The following is a 22480-nucleotide window of genomic DNA, read 5'->3' as shown; positions in this document are numbered from 1 at the left end:
AGTATAAAATTCTAGCGACGGGTGTGGAAACTACATGTGATTCGCATCAAGAAATGTAGTTGAAAACATAATTGGTTTATATATTTATTTTTAAGAAGTTAATGTTACTATGTGTGTCCGTGTTTCGTATTAAGGCTGTGTTCCAAATAATCCGCACTCGCACTCGCACTCGCACTTGCACTCGTGCTCATACTCACACCCACAATTCCTTGCGTGCAAAGTGCGTGCTCGCCATTTGGAACACAACCATACTCCAAAGTAAACACACCCATGTGGTAGGCGGCGACGTGTGTTTATGTGTAGGTTTTGATTTGTGACAATAGAACACGCAGTAGGCGCAATTGCGGCCCTAATGGTAGTAATCCAACAACAAGGACGTTTACGACGGCAACGGTTACGTCGCATTGTCCAGGCAATAAACAGGAGACGGGTAACATAACCTTAATTATAACACAATCCTTGCAGCAATGATTGTTACTGGAGGTACACATGAAGACATCTCGTGTTGTTTAATTACGAACAGGTACTTACAATGAAACGTGCATTGTTCATTTGCCATTGTTTTAGATCAATAGTCCAGACGTAAACGTAAACAAACAATGGTTACGAGAGTACGCAACGAGCATGCATTCAAAAGCACTCGATATGCGCACTCGTTCTCGTGCTCGCACTCGACTATATGGAACAACACTCTCGTGACGTCACTTCCGAGAGCGAGTACGTGAGCGTCGTGAGCACGCATTTTTACGTTTTACCTATTTGGAACACAGCCTAAGTGTATTTGCAACATGACAACACGTGAATTTGCTCTTTACCGAGGTAGGTTGTTAAACATCACACATCACTGGCGAGTACTGAAAGAGTCGCTCACATTGTTTTATGATATATTTATGTTAACTTAATTAGGTACTTAAATTCCTATTATGTTAACCTACACTTTTATAAAATGCTGTATGAAACTATTAAAGTACTCTATTTTAGACTATTATATTTCTCTATTATACTTCCTCCATAATTTCATGCTTTTGCTCACTATTTGTAATAAATGCATAACATAAATATATTTAATTGTTTATAATGTGTTTTACAAATGTAATAAGTTTTTATTTAATGTTTTTTATAAACTTAAAGGATAACTTTTATGTCAACCCCTAGCATGTACTAATAGCATGTAATCATGTAGTTTTAATTTTTTAATTAATCGTTTGTGTGTAGCCTTTAACTTATACAACTTAATTTTTTGTATATTGTTCATAAATCAATAATAAATATATATATATGTTTCCAAAACCCAGAAAACCCTTATTTTGTAGAATTCTGAGAAAAACAATTTTTGGATTTATGAGTGATGTACAAAAAAATTATGTGATACATGTCACAGACTACACACCTGTGGACTCATTGCATATCAGGATTCACCACGTACAAAGTCCCCCTCACACAAAGAAAGAGAAAATGAACACTGCGAAGGTTTGCAGACGGAGAAGACGTGGCGTGATCACAGGTCGGCGTGGACTCGGAGGGACACATCAAGTACCTGAAGTGCGACTTCTACGAGAACTACGGCACGGCGATAAACGAGCCCGTGGTCGACCAGTCCCTGGAGCACATGAAGAGCTGCTACGACAGCGCCACGTGGTCCATGATGGGCAAGGCGGTGAAGACGGACATCCCGTCCAACACGTACTGCAGGGCGCCCAGTGAGTCGCCTCTGTAGAGCTCCGGCTAAGCACTGTCTTTCAACGTTGATTCCTTTTCCTTCTGTGATTGGTTTAGAGCACGGGTGCAAATCTGCATGATTCGCACGCGGCCCGAGAGCTTCTGGCGTGTGCTTCAACCGACACAAGTCACCTCTGGATACGGTGCTCGTGTGTGTGTACACTGCCCATATTTTGGCCTACACGCATGCCATAACCGGAAAAATGTATTAGGTACAGAAAGTTTCCGTTAAACCTAGGTTTTCACGTTTACGTTTCTCAGCCCCATTTTCTCAATCATGATTTTGCAAGTGTAAGCATAGCCAAACACTCCCCCCCCCCCCCCCCCCCCCCCCCCTCCCTTCACCACTCTGGATCTTAGCACACACATAGTTGAGAACAAGTTGAGTGTTTTAACTGTGCTCGAAGGATTGTGGTAGGTAGTTACACTCGTGGAATGGTGAAAGGAGGTTATTTAATGATTTTATGGTTCACCGAAAATTTGAATTTATAATTTAATTTCCTTAAAACTTTTGGTTAGTTGCGTAATTACCCTTTCAAAATGACTATGGGTGTTTTAGCTTGCTTTTATAAAATCTCTGATTTATTACAATTTTTTTACTGTATAAAGTTCCAGTTAATTTGCGTGTGAAAATTAACTAATAATACTGCCTTATCGAAAATAGTTCAAAAGAGCCAATTGCTAGGAAATAGCACATTTTTATTTGAAAATGTGCAGCTTAGTATCAATACTTTATTTCAATTCCTAGGCAAATACTATTTTATCTCCATTTTCTGAAAAATATGAAAGCAATACAAATATCTGGCTGAAAAGTGTAAAAAAAAAAAGTTTTTTTTATTACTGTGTTGTTTGACATTTCAGGTTCTACGGAGGGTATTGCTGTCATAGAGACCATCATGGAGCACATTGCGAAGACTGTCAAAAAGGACGCAACTGACGTTCGTTTGAAAAATATGAATCCTGCAAACAACCCCATCCCAGGCATGATAAAAGACATCAAAACATCATCCAATTACGAGGCCAGGAAGAAAAATGTCGAAGATTTCAACAAAGTAACTATATTTGTTAATACAATGTTGCCAGTAGCTTTATAATATGGCATTAAAACTGCCTATCAGATAATTAAAACTTTGGTGGAAATATATTTATATATATAAAAAAAGAAACAGTTAACATTATTTGTTATGTAGTGTAGAATTACAGTCTTAAGTTATTTTGAAACATTAATTTGTAAAGTCAACCGTGATTGTTCACCTACAAATGTATTACTCGCACAAGCAATGATATAATGCTTATGTTGCTTCACAACCATTCTATTAACAGCGTCATCTCAAAGTCATCCCACGGAATTCACTCACTTCGAGAACCACCAAGTCTGTTTCTCTCATGAAATATAAAAGTAAAGTCTCCTTCGAAGTTGTATATAACTATGTACTTACTTGGGCAACATCGATATTGTAAATTTATTTTCTACGACAGTTCAATTGCTCAAGACTAACAGAGATTTAGTAGCAGTGTGCGCTGAATGTTCTCGTAGCTTGTTGAAATATATACATTTTTTTAGGCTCTATATTTTTTTGGAAAGCTGCAAAAATGTGTTACATGCCCATGTGTGTAAACTTTAAAACTCTTTCATGGGGGAGGAGATACCATGGTGTACTAGAGACACAAAGCGTATTCAATTCACTCCAGGCTAGACTCAACTTGTCTATACATAATCAAGTTTTTTCAGAGTGCTCATTGGTCGATAGAAAAGTCTCATCCTTTGGCCGGTTGCACGTGTCTCTGTAACCCCTTCTCCTCCTCGTTGTTCGTAACTGGCTCAGGGTAGTCAAGATCATTGCAGTCCAATCATCAACAGGAGGAAAATGTGTATGTGCTTCATGTCTATTTTGTTACTTAATGAATCTGCGAAATAATTGTGTCCCTAACAATAACAAAAGGAGAATATATTTTTTTTTTTAAATTATGCGCGTGTACCTATGTACACGTATTAGAAGTTAAAACTTACTTGGCTTTATAAAAAATTTACTTTAATTTTGCACGCAAACAACTACATACTAATAGAAATAAAATAATAAAATGATTGGAGTAATGTTATAAATACGGTTGGTAAAGTATAAATGAAACCAAATTAAAAAATTTAAATAAGCACTCTGTATTCAATATTAATATAAATATTTGTGTAAAAAATCAAAATTCAATTTAATAAAATCATAGAGGTTAATTTTAATTAATAATGAAAATTATTAAGTAAGCTAAATCTATAGTATAATATATTAAATTTAATTATTTTTAAATAATAATGTAATAATTATTAATGTAAACAATTTTATATATACCGGTAAATAACCTCACTTACTCACTTATACAAATACACTTAAAAAAAGTTTTTAAACACAATATCTATCACTAGCATTCACAATAAATAAATGTTCTTAATAATATGTAGCAGTCTATATCAATCCCTATAATATAAAAATTTAAAAGCACACATATATATCATTTTAAATTGTATGTAGATGTTTTTTATTTCTTCCTGCGAAAATTTCGTAGCATCGTAAAAATTCACTCTCATTCTTTTTTTTTATATCGTGCATAAAGAAGTATAACTTAAAAAAAAAAATGATCAACAGTTTTTGAGGATGTTACAAATTGTCTAACTTTTCTTTCCTGTTTCATTTCTCCCCCCTGACTTGGGGAAGTGGTGCCCGCTCCTCGCTGGGCACGCCCTCGTGCAGGCCTCGCAGACTGAGGGCTGTTGTTCGCGGGAAGCCTAAGATGCACATAAAGTTCTGCCATTCCCGATTACACCCGAACAATTCACCTTCGGCCTACCTCGGGTTTATTTATTAATATTTATATTTCTCTGTTTATTTTAATGCAGCTATACTAACCTAACTAACCGTCCATAGTGTTTTAAAGTGTTTTAATGTAGCTAACCTAACCGACCACTTTTAATATTTGAATTCATTTTTCCTGCGCAAAAATAAAACAAATCCCGAAGGTGAATTTTTCAGGTGTAATAGGGAATGGCAGAACTTTATGTGCATCTTAGGTCTCCCGTTGTTCGCTGACACCATAGAAAAAGGAGGGGAATATAGAAGTGCGACTCTTTCAGTGGAAACTGAAACCATAATGCTTTGCGCGACATGTGACGCTATCTGTTAGGTGGGCATGTAACTGCTAGAAAAAGTACCGCCAGATGATTAAAATCCAAAAAGTTAGGTTTTTAAATGTTAATTTCTCTACTTGACAACAACTGCTTAGTAACAGAGATTCAAACTGTGCGAGAAACACTTAATGCTGTTTTGTAATTTGAAAAGAAAAAAAAGAGAATGTTCTATATAAATTAGTAGGAGATGCAAACTTTCTGGTATGCCACACCACAAAATATGTGGCTTGTAAAACAAAGTGAAACAATTTCACTGTTTTTTTTTTTTTTTTTTTGCCTGATAATAGTAAATGCATTATTTTTCACAGTCAATATAGCTGTGTTAATTATACATCATGAAAGCTGCTGTCCAGCGGGTGGGCCAAAACTGCTTCTAAAAACTACGTCTCTATCTCAGCGATTAGAGCTTCTCCCCCATGGCTGAACACGTTCCAGGTGAACCGCTGGAAGAAGCGCGGCATCTCGCTGGTGCCGATGGGCTACCCCTTCCAGGCGTTCGGCAACTTCGCGGCCATGGTGTCCGTGTACGGCCAGGACGGCACGGTCGCCGTGGTGCACGGCGGGATCGAGTGCGGGCAGGGGATAAACACGAAGGTGAGATGTCCGGCGTGCCAGCCTATGCTGGTACTCACTCTCCCTGAACTCTGCTGGCAAAAACAAAGTATACACTTCGCGTCCTAAAAATTGTCTGCTTGATTTCTTGTAAGTATTGCCTATTTTGGGTAATGATCACTGCACACCCAAAATTAGTTACCATACTAGTTAGTTACTGAGATAGGTATGTGCTTAGCCAGGATTCGTGCAATGTAGGAAATTACAGTAAAGTTAGAACTTTTCAACAAAGAATTGATCTCCAATAAACAAAGAGTTCTTCGTAGTTTCAGATAACTGGATATTCGTAACTTTATTCCAACTTCCAACTTTTTTTCCTCAATGCAAACAGGGTAAAGTCACGCTTGGAAGAAATGATTGTGTTTTCTCTAAACCAGTGTTAATATTTTTTTCTTATATACTAAAGGATATATTTTTGATAGGCCCGTTTCTGAGGGTTGGGTAGGTGGGTAGGGAGGTGGTATTGAATATCAAGATGGTCCAGGAGTCCTCTCCCAATATTTTATTATGCTTTAAAAATCATTTTTAGGCTGTCTAAAGACCCTTAAGTGCAATTGCAAAACCTAAAATTCTTAAATAAAGTGTGCCACTTATGAAAGAGGATCATTGTAATACTACAGCTTATGATTGTCTTAATACATGTTTAAAGAGAAAGCTACCCGCTAAATTTGCATATTCAGTGGGCATAAATTAAGTGATATATTAGTAATTTAAAAGATTGATTTTGGAGTGGGGTCATGGCTCCTCCCTAACTACGCCCTTGTACTGAGGTGTTCCTTACAATATTTGTGCTATATATTATACACCCGTTCAAATCATTATCACTAGGTAGGTACTAAATATACAATTTTACAAAAGTTTGTGTACTTTTTTTTTTAAAACGGTGCATAAAACCTATATGATAAAATGCATAGATAATTTTTCTCTACTTGTACTAATGTTCATTTGCTTTCAGGTGGCGCAGGTGACGGCCCACGGTTTGGGGATCCCCCTGGACATGGTCAGCATCAAAGCAAGCAACACCATGATAACACCGAACGGGATGGTCACTGGTGGCAGCATGACCAGTGAATCTTGTTGCTATGTGAGTTTAAATCACTTCCGATTTAATTATTACAGTTTAGAAAAATAAACACTCTTTTAACAGTTACACACTAAATGACGAGTTGCACTGTCTACCTACCGTTATTACCATTATTAATTTAAGTTCGACGGAACCAAATTATTGTATTGTATTGTATTGTATTCCGGATTAAATATAGTACCTACATGTAAAGTTTCTAATCGATACGACACAAGTTGATTAAAATCGACTTAAAATATTTGTTTACATAGTTCGTTAGTTACAATTGATGCTGATGCAAGCGTGTTAAAAAGACTTGTGTTTTAAACAGATATAAATTCATCACTCCTGTCTCCAGCCATTTAGCATGCCTGCAGGTACTGTACGACAAGATATTTTGTAATGGTAGGAGTATATAACTTCGGTTACAACCATTTTATTTCGAGCACCGCTGCATGTACCACTTTCAAACTTCCAAACATCGTGGAGTTTTGATGCCAGGAATAGAAACCTAGATCATAGTGTTTTTGTGAGGCCGAAAATTCTGATCGCTTCTCCGCCAAAGTTATCATCTGGTCATTTACACGTTACTAAATCTGCCGTTATGAAGCTTTAAAGCTGAGTGTGCTATTATAGTTGAGTGTTCTTTAACACCTCTGTAAATAAATAATTAAATCAGATCAGGCACTTCTTCAAGAAAATACGTGGAAATACTGCCTCCTCCCACATTTCTTTTTTAATCGTAAGGCTGCTAGACATTTTGCAAGCCTATATTCGATGGAAATATGCAGTGGTTCTTTTACGTAAATTTTATAATTTAGTTCATGTAATGCAGGCCATTCTTGTACCAATCGAGCAACATATGACATTTTCTGGGGAAGACTGTAAAAAAAAAGGTTTGTGACCTCAAATGTAAAAAAAAAAAAGTTTGTGACCCCAAACTAGGAAGTGGTCATGTAGGCTATGCATGTTTACATAGTAAGTAGGAAACGGGTGATGTCGTTTTTTTCCCCAGATAAATGGTCTGCATCATATTGGTTGGACACCCAGACATTGACTGAAGTGTAGTGTCTGCAATGCGAAAACAATTTTTACTTTATTTACGGAATTGACTGTGTTTAACGATGAAAATTCTAAGACCAAGCCACAGTTGCATGCGGGACATGTTTACAGTGACTTTAATTCAAAAACAGTGCATTAGGGGGCACCTTCAGACCAGTCCAAAGATATTTCCTAGCAGGCATTGTAACATTTGCAATGCTATTGCATCTTGTGAATTTGTTCCAGAATAGTAAATGCATTTTCCCTTAACTTAAGTTAATTTTTTTTGTTAGCACTTTTAGAGGTAAAAATTTCCAAACAGAGAATGCAATAGAAGGTTCTTACTGGTTAACTGTGTAGTGTCTTTAAAAAAATTATGTTTCATATTATAATTTTTTTTTAAATGTGTAAATTTTAATACTGATGACGATAGCAAATTTTGTGAGGGAATATTTCAGGTTGCCATTTAAGAAATTATTTAGAAAAGTAAAATAAATTTTCTTTATTTTTAGTTCATTAAATTGCATATTAAGTTTAATGTGGCTAGTATAGTAAAATTTGTAACAAATCATCATAACAATTGTGAATTATTTTAAAGCTCCAAATTACATTATACAGGCTGTGTAAATTGCACCATGATGTGTAAACTTACCCAGTAAGTGAGGCATGGTGACGCACCCAACATGGGCACATTTTTTTTTATTCCACTATTAAGAGTTGATACCAAAGAAAATTCAAAACTTTTATAAAAAAAAAATTTCAAGGTACCACTCAATAACTTGGAATAGCTTTAAATTAAAACAAGTATTTATGGAAAAAATTGAAAATTAATTTACATAAATCTCTACTAACAAACATCAGTAATGTCAAGCACCATTTCCAAAATGTTTTGGGCTTATAAATGTGGTGGTGGCGAGGTGAAAAAGTGACCAACTATGTCACGGCATGCCATCTCCTGACAATTCGTAACTCCTTGTCCCGAATCCTCCTTTCTTTTTCACGAGCTTCTGGTTCCGCCTCTGTCACATAACACTGTGCGTGTCTCCCTGTGAAGGCGGCAATGAAGTGCTGCGAGACACTCCTGGAACGTCTGAAGCCATTCAGGACCAGCGACAAGGAGCAGACGTGGAAGGAGTTGGTGCTGACTGCGTTCATGAGCATGGTGGACCTCAGCGCAACCTACATGTGAGTTCACTCAACGCCTAGTGTACGTGTCAGGGATTTCACAACACGGATAGTGCTTCACGACTGTGTGGGAAGTTTGTATCATTAAACACAGTTATGTCCATAAAATAATGTCCCGGTTATAAAAATTTAATAGCATCAACTGTAAGTATTGTGGAGTGTTGGTTCAAGGTCACAATTAAGGAATAACACAAACAATTTTAGATAAGTGCATGCACGAGTACTGCTTTGTTGTTTTCTTGCTTGCTTATCTGGATATGTTTCCCCAATTAGTAGAGAGTGAATCTGCAAACTTTATTTGGCAACAGGATGGAGTCCCTCCCCGTTGGAATCTCTTTTTTTTACGAGAGTGGTTGAACATCAAAGTCCCTGACTGTTGGATTGGTCGTAATGATCGAGACGACATGGCTCTTTTTCGCTGGCCTCCACATTCACCTAACATAACGCCAGACAATTTTTTTCCTTTAGGACTTTATAAAATATTGTGTCTACGTTCCACCGCTACCTAATGATTTGCCATTACTCCGGATGTATTAACCAAAGAGTAGGAAGAATTTGACTTTTGGTTGGATGTGTGCCGTATAACTAAAGGTGCGCGTATTAAAGATTTGTTAGAAAAACTAGGTTAGTTTACCTTTAATTTGATGTATAATTTGTTGTATATAGTCTTAATTTAACTGTTACGGTATACCATTGAAACTGGAACATTATTTTATGAACATTCTGTGGGCTCAGCTCAGGGGCGGCTACAGGAATATTTTTTTCGGGAGAGACTTTCCTCAAAGGATGCAGTTGCAAAACTAGACTTAAAATATTTTTTTTATAATTTATTTATACATTCCATTGAGCCGTGATTTTGGTTAAAAATAAATAAATAAATAAGGCTATGGAACATGTCATTTACATATTTATAGTTGACATATCCAAAACATACTACAATCTAAGGTGATACCGTACATTGATACACTCAAATATACATTTACAAGAAAATTTAATGTACATAACTTTGAAAGATAATTTTCAGAATTTTTACTTTAAGTTTTTTAAGATTAACACACACACACAATCACTCACACACACACACTCACTCACCCTCTTAAACACACTCACGCACATACAGTCGCACGTATGCACACACACACACACATAATTTTATATACATACATAGTAACTGAGGATTTGATGGTATTTGAGGATTTGACTGACCCATCCCTAAATTTATAACATAGAGTTAAAGGTATTGCTGGATACAGGAACTGAGTAAACTGTTAAGCTGGAACACATGTAGTGCACAGTGCTGTTACCTTGCAGGTTCTCGCCCCGGGACGGTGTGAAGCCCTACACGATCTGGGGCGCGACTGTGGTCGAAGTGGAGGTAGACATTCTCACGGGCCAACACCAGGCAAGTGCAGCCAACTCCACGCACGAAATGTACCTACCCCAGCAGCAACTCGACACCACCCAGTGTGCTCACAGAGCTTGCTTGGCTTCTGGGTTCCAGCCGCATCAGAGGCAGAGTTCACCAATGTTTCAGGCCACTGATTAAGTTACGAACTGCGTGTGGTATATGAAAAAAAAAAATTGGTTGTCTGTAAAGTCGGTTTACGGACGATAGTTTAACTTGACAACGTCATAACAAAACATTGATGAAATTATTGATCCAGAAGAAAAGGAAATATCATATTCAGCCTGAGACTGAGCCGTAATTGGTTTTTGCAACCAAACCATTTAGGCATTAAAAATATTGTATTCTTTGAGGAAGATTTATTTTTTTTAATTTTTCTATCTTTTGTATGATAAAATCTACCTCTGCATACTTTTATGAATAAAATTGAATCATTTTAATTGTATTATCACTATTTTGTATGGATACAAAGGAGTGAAATGAAATCTACAATTTAATTAATAAATTTACTTTTATTTGCATTGATTAATTCAAATATACAGTACACTCCCTATTTAACGCGGTTGTCGGGGGACATAACTTTTACCCGCGTTGTTGCATAACCGCGACATTTCGATGTGACCAAGGTCAAAAGGCATAAAACACCACCTGTGTTCTAATAGGTCGGCAAGCACGCACAGTATAGACGGCCCGCCTTTGTGCGGACTTTGCATCCGCAGTTTTCACTAAACGCGGGTGAAAAAATAAAAATAAAAATTTTAAAGATAAATATTAAATGTTGAATTTTTTTTTTCCGCATGCCGCGCACAGTTTGTCGCACGGCCTACGAGCGCGCCACACGCCGCCATACACATGTGCGGCACACAAGCTGCTGCCAGTCTCGTGGTGTCAGCCACAGTATCTGCTTCGTCTGAGTGTCCGTAACAAAGTAAGTGCAGTGTGTGCGGTTACACACGATTCTGTGGTCAAAGTCTTCTAAATAGAAAGGCCATAGTAATACTTCAAACCGAATATGAATCGCAAAGTACCGAGTTTGATTGACAAAATAAAAATTCTAGATTTACGTACTTACAGATAGCGTGTCTTTTGCAGAAGTATGCAGCAGATATGTGAAAAACGATTCTAGCATTCGTACAATATAAAATAAAGAATCGTCTATCGTGTAAAGTGGTTAAACTTTGTTATCCATGCTTACAGTAAATTATAAATGGTCACATGTGGGATACAAAAATTGTGCCAAAATAATTTTAGCGCAATCAGTGGCGCCGTATTAAAAAGTCTGTTAAACGTTGTCTTTACTTATTCCATCAAACGCTGTGTCGAGTTGCTGAGTGTGTGTGGCTCGGATCGGCAAGTGTTATATTCCCCAGCCTCTGGTTAAAGGTCGGGAGGCCACTACACATAAACATTTACGGGGCTTGTTTACTACCTCACGGCAAAAGTGGTACAGTATGGTTCACGTAAGTATTGGACCACTGGGAATTCCTCGGCAAAGATTAAAAATACGCTAGCTGATTTACTTTACTATTTAATGTTAAAACATTATACCAAAGTAAAAAGATGAACGTGTATAATACAACGAATAATATTACGTCTGTAGGTTCAAGTTATAACAAAACATTTATATGTCTCCGCTTGTCAACACACGTGAACACGAGAAGTGTGCCGACGGAAATGAGTGAACTACTCAAGGTCACCAGACATCCCCACTTTCGGCTTAATCGCCCCTCTCATCACTGGCGCTTATATTCCACTCCTCCGTCTACCCGGGTGTCTTGGTCGCATATTCTCGGCTCGCCTCTCCCCTCCCAGCCGCGGCGCCTCTCCCCTCCCAGCGCTTGCCGTCAACCAAGCCTATCCAACATCAATCCCCAGCCGAGTCACGCTGGATGATGTCGCTGGACGGTGGGCTTTATCGGGTCCCCTGTCCGATGCTTTATTTGTGGGTTAAAAAAAATCTTAAGAACTAGTGTTTCAGAAAATAACACTGGTCTGGATTGGACCATAATTTGAAAACACTACAAGATAGAGGAATAATGTACGGAGATATCTTGTTTAGAATTTCACTGCGGACATTTTCTACGCCCTAGGCTTTTTTCTGCCCGATGCTTAGTTTGTGAGTTACAACGCAAAATTATCCTAATCGGCTGTCAACCATTTATTCCATTATTATTACAGTAGAAACTCGTTAATCCGTGACGCGCTAATTCGGGTATCGGATAATCCGGGACGATTTAAAAGTGCAGAAAAAAAGAAGTAAAAATTGTCAGCGCTTAAAATTAACGTCACGCGGGCCGGCGGCCGGCAAACACTGCAAGCCTTCGCATGGGCCGCCAAACTCTGCAACGCTGTTTGTACCGACCCTTTGTGTCGTCCCCCTTTCAGCGGTCACATTTGTCACTCTTTAAACTTGAGCGGATGTCCTGACTTCTGCTTCCCGTCTCCCTTTGTTTGTTTCCACCCGCCAACGCACGGCAGGCGTCTGGCGAGTGACGTGTCTGGCTGGCATTCGGCTGGACGAAGTGGTATGAGTTGGGAGGGGGGGGGGGTTGGGGGATACCCAAAATTGATGTGTACAAGTTCAGCACGATCTTATCTTTCTCTCTTCGGCTGTTGTAAATGACCGTGAACTAATGGCTAGGCAGTGCCGTATTTTTTTAAGCCGAGACTAATTCGAAGACGGCCCTTGCCGTGAACGGATTATCCGGGTTTATTACTTTTTTTTTTACAGGATTTTAATTATCCGGGCATCTGCGGGTCCCAATTAACACGAATAATGGAGAGTTTACTATTTTTTATCCATCTGCTGCCAAGGCGCAGTAAGCCTCGGTAGATGTTACGTCACATGACCTTGGCCTTAACCCAGCTGCACGCCGGTGTCTGAGAAGCTTGACAAGACCTTCTGGGCTTTTAATCGCTAGTCCGTGAAATTCAGTAATCCGTGATTATCTCGGTCCCGACCATCACGAATTAACGAGGTTCTACTGTTGTTATTATTATTATTATTATTATTCATTTCTGATTGGGGGACATGGTTTGACCCGCGATATACCCGATTCCGCGATCTATCGGGGCGCGGTATACCGGGAGTTTACTGTACTTATTACTTTTGAAATGTTCCGTGCGCCGTATTTATTTTTACAAGTACAAAAAAAATTTGCAGCTGCCGGGATTCAAACAGACAACCTTTGGATTAAAGTCAGCCATTCTATCCTCACGGCCACGAGGCCATATTGAGAAAATTGTTTCAGATGGTATAAATTAATTATTTTCCACGCACGATATTTGTTTGAATTTCTTTTAACTAGCATATTCTCTGTTGGACTCTAAATATTTACACGCTCATGGGCTCATAACTATAATAGGGTGTGTGATTTAGTTGATCAATTAATAACTCATGACAAATAATTACCAATGTCAAACTAAAGCGTGATAAATATCATACCAGCAATAAATATTTAGTTACACAGCTAAAACAATACTCATACAAAACTGTTTAAATATACTGATTTACACCAGTAATTAAAATAATACGTACTTGTAAGAACTCCATTTCCTTGCGAATATACTCCCGTGGCGCGGTGCACAATAACCTCGGTTTGCCACCACGTGCCGGCCGAGTTCTCTGTACCGTCCGCAACATACCAGAGAGATGCCACACATGCGTAAGTGGGACATCCGTAGTGGGACATCCGTAGTGGGACAATTTTTCGTGCGTGCAGCCAGCGTTCATCGATTTATTAGACGTCACGTCAAAAAAAAAGATTGAAACATTTTTATACACAGTGGCTCTTTTGCTATTTATGGTGAATTGCGATAAAACCGACATAACACCGAAATGCAAGTTAATACACAATAAAGCATCGAAATGCAACCTAATTCATGAAATATAACAGCATTTTTAATTAAAACATTAACTCTGTTCACAATACCATAATCTTTTAATTTATTAAATTCAAATAATTTAATTTATTTACCATAAAGTTTGTACCAAAATGTATGTACTAAATATATTGCAAAAATTTTTACTTTCTTTGATCTTGTAACTGTTATTAGTATCTCCTTTTTACATTACAAAGGTGGTAGATTTTCCAAATACACAAATACTTTCTGATTTATTGTTATTGTTCTGAGTAGTTAGACAAACATATTATACCAGTCATTATATTGTAATTATTGAAAAAGTGTATCATATATCAGTTGAAATGACATGGTTTTGGTGAAATAAGTATGTATAATGAAACAATTAAGTCTCAGGTTTGTTTAATATCATGCTATCCTTATGAATACATAAAATTCATAAAAAATAAATATAATAACACTGAAATCTCCTGTTTTAAGAATTAAATTAACGTAAAAATAAAACCATAAAAATCTTGTCTGTAGCCTCTAGCTATTAAGTTTAAATTCACACTTAGATGTTGAATTGCAATCCTGAAGAATACAATTGTAGTATTTCTAGGAGTCCCTTGCTTCACTTGCAACGTTTTAGAAAAATTGTTTGTCTTCATGTCTAGACAAGTTAGTTCACAAAAAGTTGACCGAAATACTCGGTTCAGGTAATACTTGAAGCACGTTGTGTGTCCAGCTGTAATGCTAGGTTGCTCAAGCAATGATTAAGTCCCTCAGTTCTCATGATATGTTCACGAGCTGCTGACGACGCGACCGCACATGGCGACAATCGAGCGACAACTAGCTTGCACCACGCAGTTACCTTCCTTTACAAAGTTATAAACAAAGGGAGACAACCCTGTGGTCACCCTGGCCAATCACAACACAGAACCAGATACATGACCATATAGGGAAGGTGTGTTGCTGCAAATTGTTCTCTGAAAGTCTTGAGATTCACATCACACCACCTCATGGTTCGTTCTGATTGGTTAGCTGAAAAGTGCCCAGTGAACCTTCTGATGCCTACGTGATGGATTTTCCAGCGACATAGGCTATTTCTTTGATACAATTAAAAATTACTTCAGGGTGCCAGAGTATCCCATTGCTGTCTTCCTTTCTTTTTAAACCTTCTGGAACTTTGAAGTTTGTTGAAACCCAACACATGTTTAACGCACCAGAATAAAACCATAGAACAATAGAATAATAAAGAAAATACCTCAAACTGTATGTAAAACCTAACTAAAATTAATAATGATTAATTAATATTTATTTTAGCACAATCAAAATACTTTAAATGCATAGTAAAAGAAACATGACAAATAAATTAATTATGAAAAAAATATACATCACGCAATTTAGTTAAAACATTATTAGCAGAGGGCAGGAGTTTGCTATGTATCACCCTTTGCTGTCACTTTCCACAATTTAATATATATCATCTATCAAATTCAGGAGGAGTGAAGCAATTCCACAGAAGATGTTACTTTTTACTTTGGTAGTAACACTTAAAATGCTTAATTTTATTAATTTGCTTTTTATGTCTTACATTATATGTAAAATAGCACTTTACTGGCTATCAAATTTAGGAAATGAAATCCCGGCTGTCAAGTAACGGTGGGAAAAAAGAAAAAAAATCAACAATTACCTGAATGTATTTGCATTTAAAAATGCATATCTGATAAAACATATATTAGATCTATCCATGACGCTTGCATGGTCAACTCCTCTGAAATCCACCGACTGCTTGAACTTGAAAAGTGAAGTGTAAGGATGTTTGTCGCAGGTGTCGAGAGTCGACATCCTCGAAGACGCCGGCAAGAGCATGAGTCCCGAGGTCGACATCGGGCAAGTGGAAGGAGCGTTCGTGATGGGTCTGGGCTACTGGTTGCACGAGGAGTTGGTCTACAACGAAGAGACGGGGGAGCTGATGACTAACAGGACCTGGGTACGCTTCTCAACAAACAGTATTGTTATTGTATTGTTGGTATTAATATTATTTAATTTTGAAAATGTTTGGCTCCTGTCTAAAGGCAGGTGAAAATACATTTTTTGGGTATCTGGAACATTGTGTACTGTATGATTATCAATGTCAGTTGAGTTACATATTAAGGACCACAAACTGGTGTTAAGGTACTCACAGCCATAATGGTAAATGTTTGCAATCACCAACTATAATGTGAGCCTGTTATTTTATTTTACTTTTATCTCTATAGCACATAAAAACTATTTTTTTTTTTTACTTTTAATCATGATAATTATGTTTTCAATAATTAGGTTGTTAATAGGGGTTCAGGGTTCAAAAGAGTGAAACTTCATGGGGTGAACAGAGATTTTTTTGGTTCAGTTCTAACCTCTGACATAACACACACTGATTTAGGACAGCCAAGTGGTATTCACTCAATGCACAAAAATTTGCATGCTGTTTGTGAGAAACCACATAACCATTCAGCTCATACCACTCTTGTTTCATAAAAAAAGTCATGCCAAAACCCAGGACAGTAAAAAATTAAACTTATGCCAAAAAATATTACTGGAGCATTACTGAAAAAAAGCTTAAAATATTACACAACTATATGATAAAATGTCACACAGTTGAAATAATGTCAAGAAAGGGTCGATAGAGATAATAAGACAGTTTTCATTTAATTTTAAAATAAGTATGCAACGTAAGCCTAGCATGTTGTTTAATGTTTCAGAACTACAAGCCCCCGGGAGCGAAAGATATTCCTATTGATTTCAGAGTAGAACTGAGAAGAGATGCTCCCAACCCGTTTGGAGTTCTCCGCTCGAAAGGTGACAAGCCCTTAGTACCTAATGTTCTTAGTTTTACACACCCAGCAAGAATAACGTTTAGCAACATGCAAAACAATTAAAGATGTCTAAACGCAGCCTAGAGTGAAAGAAATTCTGCTATAATTTCAATAGCACACATGTGCCATGGCTAGGGACAAAATTATATATTGTGAAAAAACCAAAGTAACACCGATAGCATGTTAAAACACTGCGTAACACTATGGCACACTAACATATAGCACCAAATTGCAAGTTATATTATGGAATTAAGTAGCTTTTAACCAAAAATTTATTAAAATCATAAATAATTAATCTTTTAATGTTTGAAATTCTAGGAACGTGTCATTTACATACACAAAAAAATGTACCAAAAAATAAAAAAACATAAAAAAAAATTATTGTTCTGATTGTATCCGTTTTTGACAAATCTATTACAAATTATTTTATCGTAAAAATGTAGCATATAAATTTGTCACTATTTTACTGGAGTAAGTATTAAAAAAAACAAATGTTTAAAAATGTGTTTTAAAAAATGTTTTAAAAACAATAACACAGAACTCCTCTGTTTTAAAAATGAAATCGGACTAAAAATAAAACCATAAAATCTTGTCTCTAGCCATGGCTGACTCCTGTTCGGTATGTTTGGTGGTAATCATGACGAGTTCTCAGTGTTTTTTTATCAGTCAAGTCTAGTTATAGTCACGACTTGCAGCAACCGTGATGCTGTACTGCTCAGACCACCCGTGTCTCCCATTAAGGCAATCTGGGTTCGAATCACGGATTTTTGCAGGTGGGCTAAATGGCAAATATCGTCGTCGACCAGTGGGGTTTTCCCGTTCAGACTATTGCTGTAACCACTCCACTGCTTGCACACCACTGCTGCTACAGCTTAACTAATGATAATGTGTTGTATTCCAGAATGACGGGCACTTCACATGCTCATCACCTCAGTGTGCGTTACAGACTCGTCAGAGTTATTGGGGGTAAAATTCATTAGGACGCTGTACGGTAGACAGCATACACACGGAAGTCCAGGAGAGAACGTAGTAGAGCAAAGTGAGATGCATATCATGACCAATCTTATCACCTGATATTTTGATATATCATTTGTCACACTAAACAACCTATTGTTCCTTTGCAAAGGAAAAATGAAATTTTTAAGCATGTTTTGTTTGCTAATGTGAAAGTGTCAAAAAATAATCCGAAATTTAATGCAAACAAAAATAATTTACAAGAAACCAATCATGCAAGGAAAAAGTAAGCTAATCTGCAAAAAGAAATTTTGAGCAAAGTTTTTCAATTTTTATAATGCTGAACTGAAGTGATTTTCTTATGCAAGCTCATAATGCCAAATCTAGCAGCATTAATGTAGCTGCCATTACAAATTGGATAGATTAAACAAATCATAATTCCAGCTTATGTCACCACTCTTGACATCATCCAGTATGTGTGTAAGTATACTGGAAATTAATACTTAATAACACATGTAAAAATTAACTAGTAAAAGCAATTTTTACAACTCAATTTTTTTATATGCATAAGTATCCCAAAAATAAAATGTTTTATTGAGAATTTTTTTTTTTTTACTGTTCTCTCATTTAGTCAAAATATTTCATGATATAATTATTACTTGTGCGAGAATACCTAATTCAAAAACACATCTCATAGTTTATAAATCAGTATCTTTGTTTCTGGAGTAAAATATTGTGTTGATCTAAATGCCAACAAGTCCAGCCTAAAAAAAGAAACGAGACGATAAACATTGATACACACTGTAATTTTCCAGTGATCGAGGAGGAAAACAACACCAACACGAGACCTGCAATTAAATGAACTCGATGACCTTGTTTGCCACAAGCTCGCGTACTTTTCTCCAGATATTAAACTGTCAACGGTACACCAGCTCTCGTTCTGTTTAAGGTTTACCGGGGCCAGTTTTGCAAGACTGGTTACCTATTTACCGGAAGGCCTCTCACTTTCAGAGATTACATTACAAACTGGAACTGGCTCTCAAGAAACCTCTTTGTTGACCTTGATCTTCAGGGAAACAAGGGGCTCACTCAAATGTCTAGATGCCATGGTATCTACTCTACAGTTCCTGAAGTTTTCCTAGGTGCTACGCCTACAAAGAAGTTAAGAACCGTAGTCGGTCGCAGACATCTTTTCACGATGCATCCCACTTTGATAAAGTCAATTCATTGTGCTTACTGTCCATTCAGTAACACAATAACACTTTACAAATCAACCCTTAAAAAAAATCTCTGCTGTAATCTGTCAGTGAATAAATGAGTTCACACACTGGTATACAGATAGAGAATTGGTGACTTCTTAAATATTTATTATTTTAATGTTAATTAGAATAAGGTTTAGCAGGATATTAAAATTATATATTCCCTACAATGCCATTTTACAATGTAATTAGTAAAATCCTCGTATCTGAATAGGTTTCAAAAAGACCATTATACTGCTGTGAAGTACCGACATTAGACAGGTATTGAAGGACTGCAAATCCCACCACGCCCAATTACAGAGAAAACCTCTTAAGAAAACTTTCTGCATATGTTTCAAAAATGTATCACTTGACCTATAAATGCTATAAATGCTATAAATAAATACAAGTTCACCCTGTCTATAAGTTTTCCATGTCGGTAGGTCTAAATTTCCAAGTACCTTCATAAACTTCATAACACTGTTTCTCTGTAGCTCCGTTTTTACATGCACACACATTAGTAATTTCTTATCCTTGTGGAGATCCTTGCAGTAAAGTGAAAGGACCATGTGTGTACCCATGCATTTGGGACCATTACAGCTGTATAATTTATAACCTTTCAATTTTTTTTATAGATAATTCCCGAACTCTACTTCAGGAATTTATCGGATTGTCACAGGTGAAATGTCTTAACAGGGATAGTATCCTCAATTATTTTGCTTTCAATATTTTGTGTTTTTGCACATGATTTTAAATAAACTCATAATTTTACTTTCTTAAAAAGGTTTTTTTTTTTTTACTAAACAAGTTCTTATTTAATAGTTTTTACTAACTTAAAGGCAAATATGTGTTAGTTCTAGCATGTACTGGGAGCATACAGTATACAGTTTTGGGTTAACCATTTCTATGTAGCCTTTGTATTCAAAAACTTTTTTTTCAGTAGGTATAGCATTCATACATCAAAAAAAAATTTGATTTTTCAAAAACCCTGTAAAACTCTGTTTTCTTTGGTTATGGTAAAAAATAAACATTTATTTATGAATTCTATATTACATATAAAGAGTTTTAAGATTAAAGCTACATACAAACAGTTAACCTAAACATGTATACCATCTGATTTAAATCTTTCAGTACATAATAGGACTAACATAAAATTTGTCTAAGTACATAAAAAAGTAAGGACTTGTTTGGTATAAAAAAGACTTTTATAAACAAATAAATATGGTAATTTAGTTTATTTAAATTCATGTGCAAAGTCACGAAATATTAGAAGCAATTTAAATTATGATACTATACCCCCTTAATACACCACAATTCAGTACATAGTTTATTTCAAATTGCTTTCCAAGCTATCCACTACACAACAGTTCTACCACTACACAAATAAGGGTTCCTCGTATGTTATAAATTATAATTATTTAATTAATGCACGGTGAAGGAAGAGGTTTTATTAAACTTGACTGTTGTTGGACCAGCCACTGGTGAGCCACCGCTGTGCATGAGCTACGGTGCGGTTATTGCCGTGCGGAACGCTCTCGCCTCTGCAAGGACAGACGCTGGAGCGGAAGACGAGTGGTTCCAAATGAGTGAGTAGTCTCTATAAACAAGATACGCAAGATACATTCATAAAGGCTATACCTACTAGCTAAGGCTTGGCAATCTTTAGACGTACCTCTTACGGGTACATATTCAGGGAACGAATATGTTCTCAATTGTTTTGCCTTTGTCTTAATGTACAGTATTGTGTTGTCTTTGTATGTATGTATTAGTGTTATTTGTTTTTGTGCCTACCATCCAAGATAATTCCAACTTTATACATATTTTCATAGCCAAATTTACTATCACGAATAACCAGTGTCTAACCTAGGGTTCCAAATAATGCATGTGGTATGTCGGTATAGTTTAGGAAATACAAGTCTAAGAAAAAAAGAAAAAACCTAGTCACTAAGGGGCCACAACAGTTATAGATATAATGATACGACAAATTAAAATGGGAGTTATGGCCACGCATACTGTGAGTTTTAGGCAGGCATACAGTGTGCCAGTGTGTGTAAATAGGATGCCATGATTGGATGTTGGACAAGCGAGCGAGGATTTACGCCAGGACTTTCGTCTGGCCAAGTAAACAGTTGTGGTTTTGAGAGAATGATTATGGCACCAATCTGTAATGAGTATTTTGTATGGAAACAAGCGGTGTAGATGGAACGTAACTTAATCGGAACAACATTTTAAACTTGCAACATTAAAACTGTCAGCTATTTCAGTAGGTTTATTTTAATTTTGCATGAATCATAGAAACATGTGGCATAGATAAACATCTGGGTTTTATTTTGGTTCATAACAGTTTTACGAAAATACAAGTTAATAATAAACAGCAATTTTCATTTTATAACTTGTTGCAGAGCAGCACACAATGAGCTGAACGTATATTTCACACAAGGGAACAAGTAGTGTTGATTAAAATAGAAATTAGCTATTGGTTGCCTAACATTTTACAAAAGGACCAAAGTTCAGGAAGCTAATAATTACAGCTCTATATGATTACAATCTTTCCAGATGGACCTGTGACAGCTGAACACATTTTCCTCAACAGCTTGACAACTGACGAGCAGTTCTCTTACTAAAGAAATGAACGCACTACCACATGATGTGGATGGGAACAAATCTCAACTACGTGTAGCCAAGGTGACGGAATAGCTGCGTGCTGGTTGTCAGCAACATTATAAACACAGCTAAATCTTCAGAAGAGACAGAGGCACAAATCCTACACAAGTGCACGGTAATTTGCTACAGTATAATGTAGATTAAAAAATAATATGTTAAATAATGGTTGTATTCAACATCACTGAGGGATGGCAAATATTACTCAAAGTATCTGTCTATAAAAATAAAAATGCAAAAGAAAATATATATAGTAATTATTGCAGTAAAAACTCTCAATAATTTTTCAATTTTTACATATTTACTTTGGATAGCACAATCACAAAATGTAATTTTCTAATCATTGCCAAGAAACTTTTTGACTGTGTCAAGAGTTTGTATTAAAAAAAATAAGAAAAAAAAATTCCCCCCATATGTGTTTTTAAAAGTATCATTGTCAAAAGTTTTTTTTTTTTTTATTTAACATGTAAATGTTGGTGTATTTTAAACTTTCATGGTGTACATTAGAGCAATAAAAATATTTTCAAGCACTGTAAGAAATCTTAAATATGTAGTAGGTACATGTAAAAGAAAAACTCAATCACACTTCCTTTTCCTGGTAGATAAAACAAGTTTCAAACTTGTATTTCAAGGTCTCAGACATTTACATATACTATGTGTCACTCAGTTGGACTGAGTAACACATTGTCTGGTTGAGTGTTTTGTTCAGAATTTTTTTTAATACAG

At 36.4% G+C, this 22480-nt stretch overlaps 1 protein-coding gene across 1 annotated transcript in view; it reads left to right on the top strand.

The window, feature by feature from the left end:
* The window catches only part of LOC134528362 (xanthine dehydrogenase/oxidase-like), a 133649-nt gene extending 111444 nt beyond the window's left edge, over positions 1-22205 (top strand). Inside the window, exons 18-27 of the mRNA XM_063361926.1 lie at positions 1505-1700; positions 2581-2771; positions 5330-5488; positions 6462-6590; positions 8665-8795; positions 10107-10197; positions 15875-16036; positions 16788-16884; positions 20569-20679; positions 21650-22205. Coding sequence (XP_063217996.1) covers positions 1505-1700; positions 2581-2771; positions 5330-5488; positions 6462-6590; positions 8665-8795; positions 10107-10197; positions 15875-16036; positions 16788-16884; positions 20569-20679; positions 21650-21717 — 1335 coding nt within the window. The 3' untranslated portion in view covers positions 21718-22205. The remainder of the gene's footprint in view (positions 1-1504; positions 1701-2580; positions 2772-5329; positions 5489-6461; positions 6591-8664; positions 8796-10106; positions 10198-15874; positions 16037-16787; positions 16885-20568; positions 20680-21649) is intronic.
* Positions 22206-22480: the final 275 nt, after the last annotated feature.

This window comes from Bacillus rossius, chromosome 1 (genome assembly GCF_032445375.1).
Source record: "Bacillus rossius redtenbacheri isolate Brsri chromosome 1, Brsri_v3, whole genome shotgun sequence".
Taxonomy (NCBI): Eukaryota; Metazoa; Arthropoda; class Insecta; order Phasmatodea; family Bacillidae; genus Bacillus; species Bacillus rossius.
The sequence above is the reverse complement of the archived record's forward strand: the minus strand, read 5'-3'. Positions and strand labels throughout refer to the sequence as shown.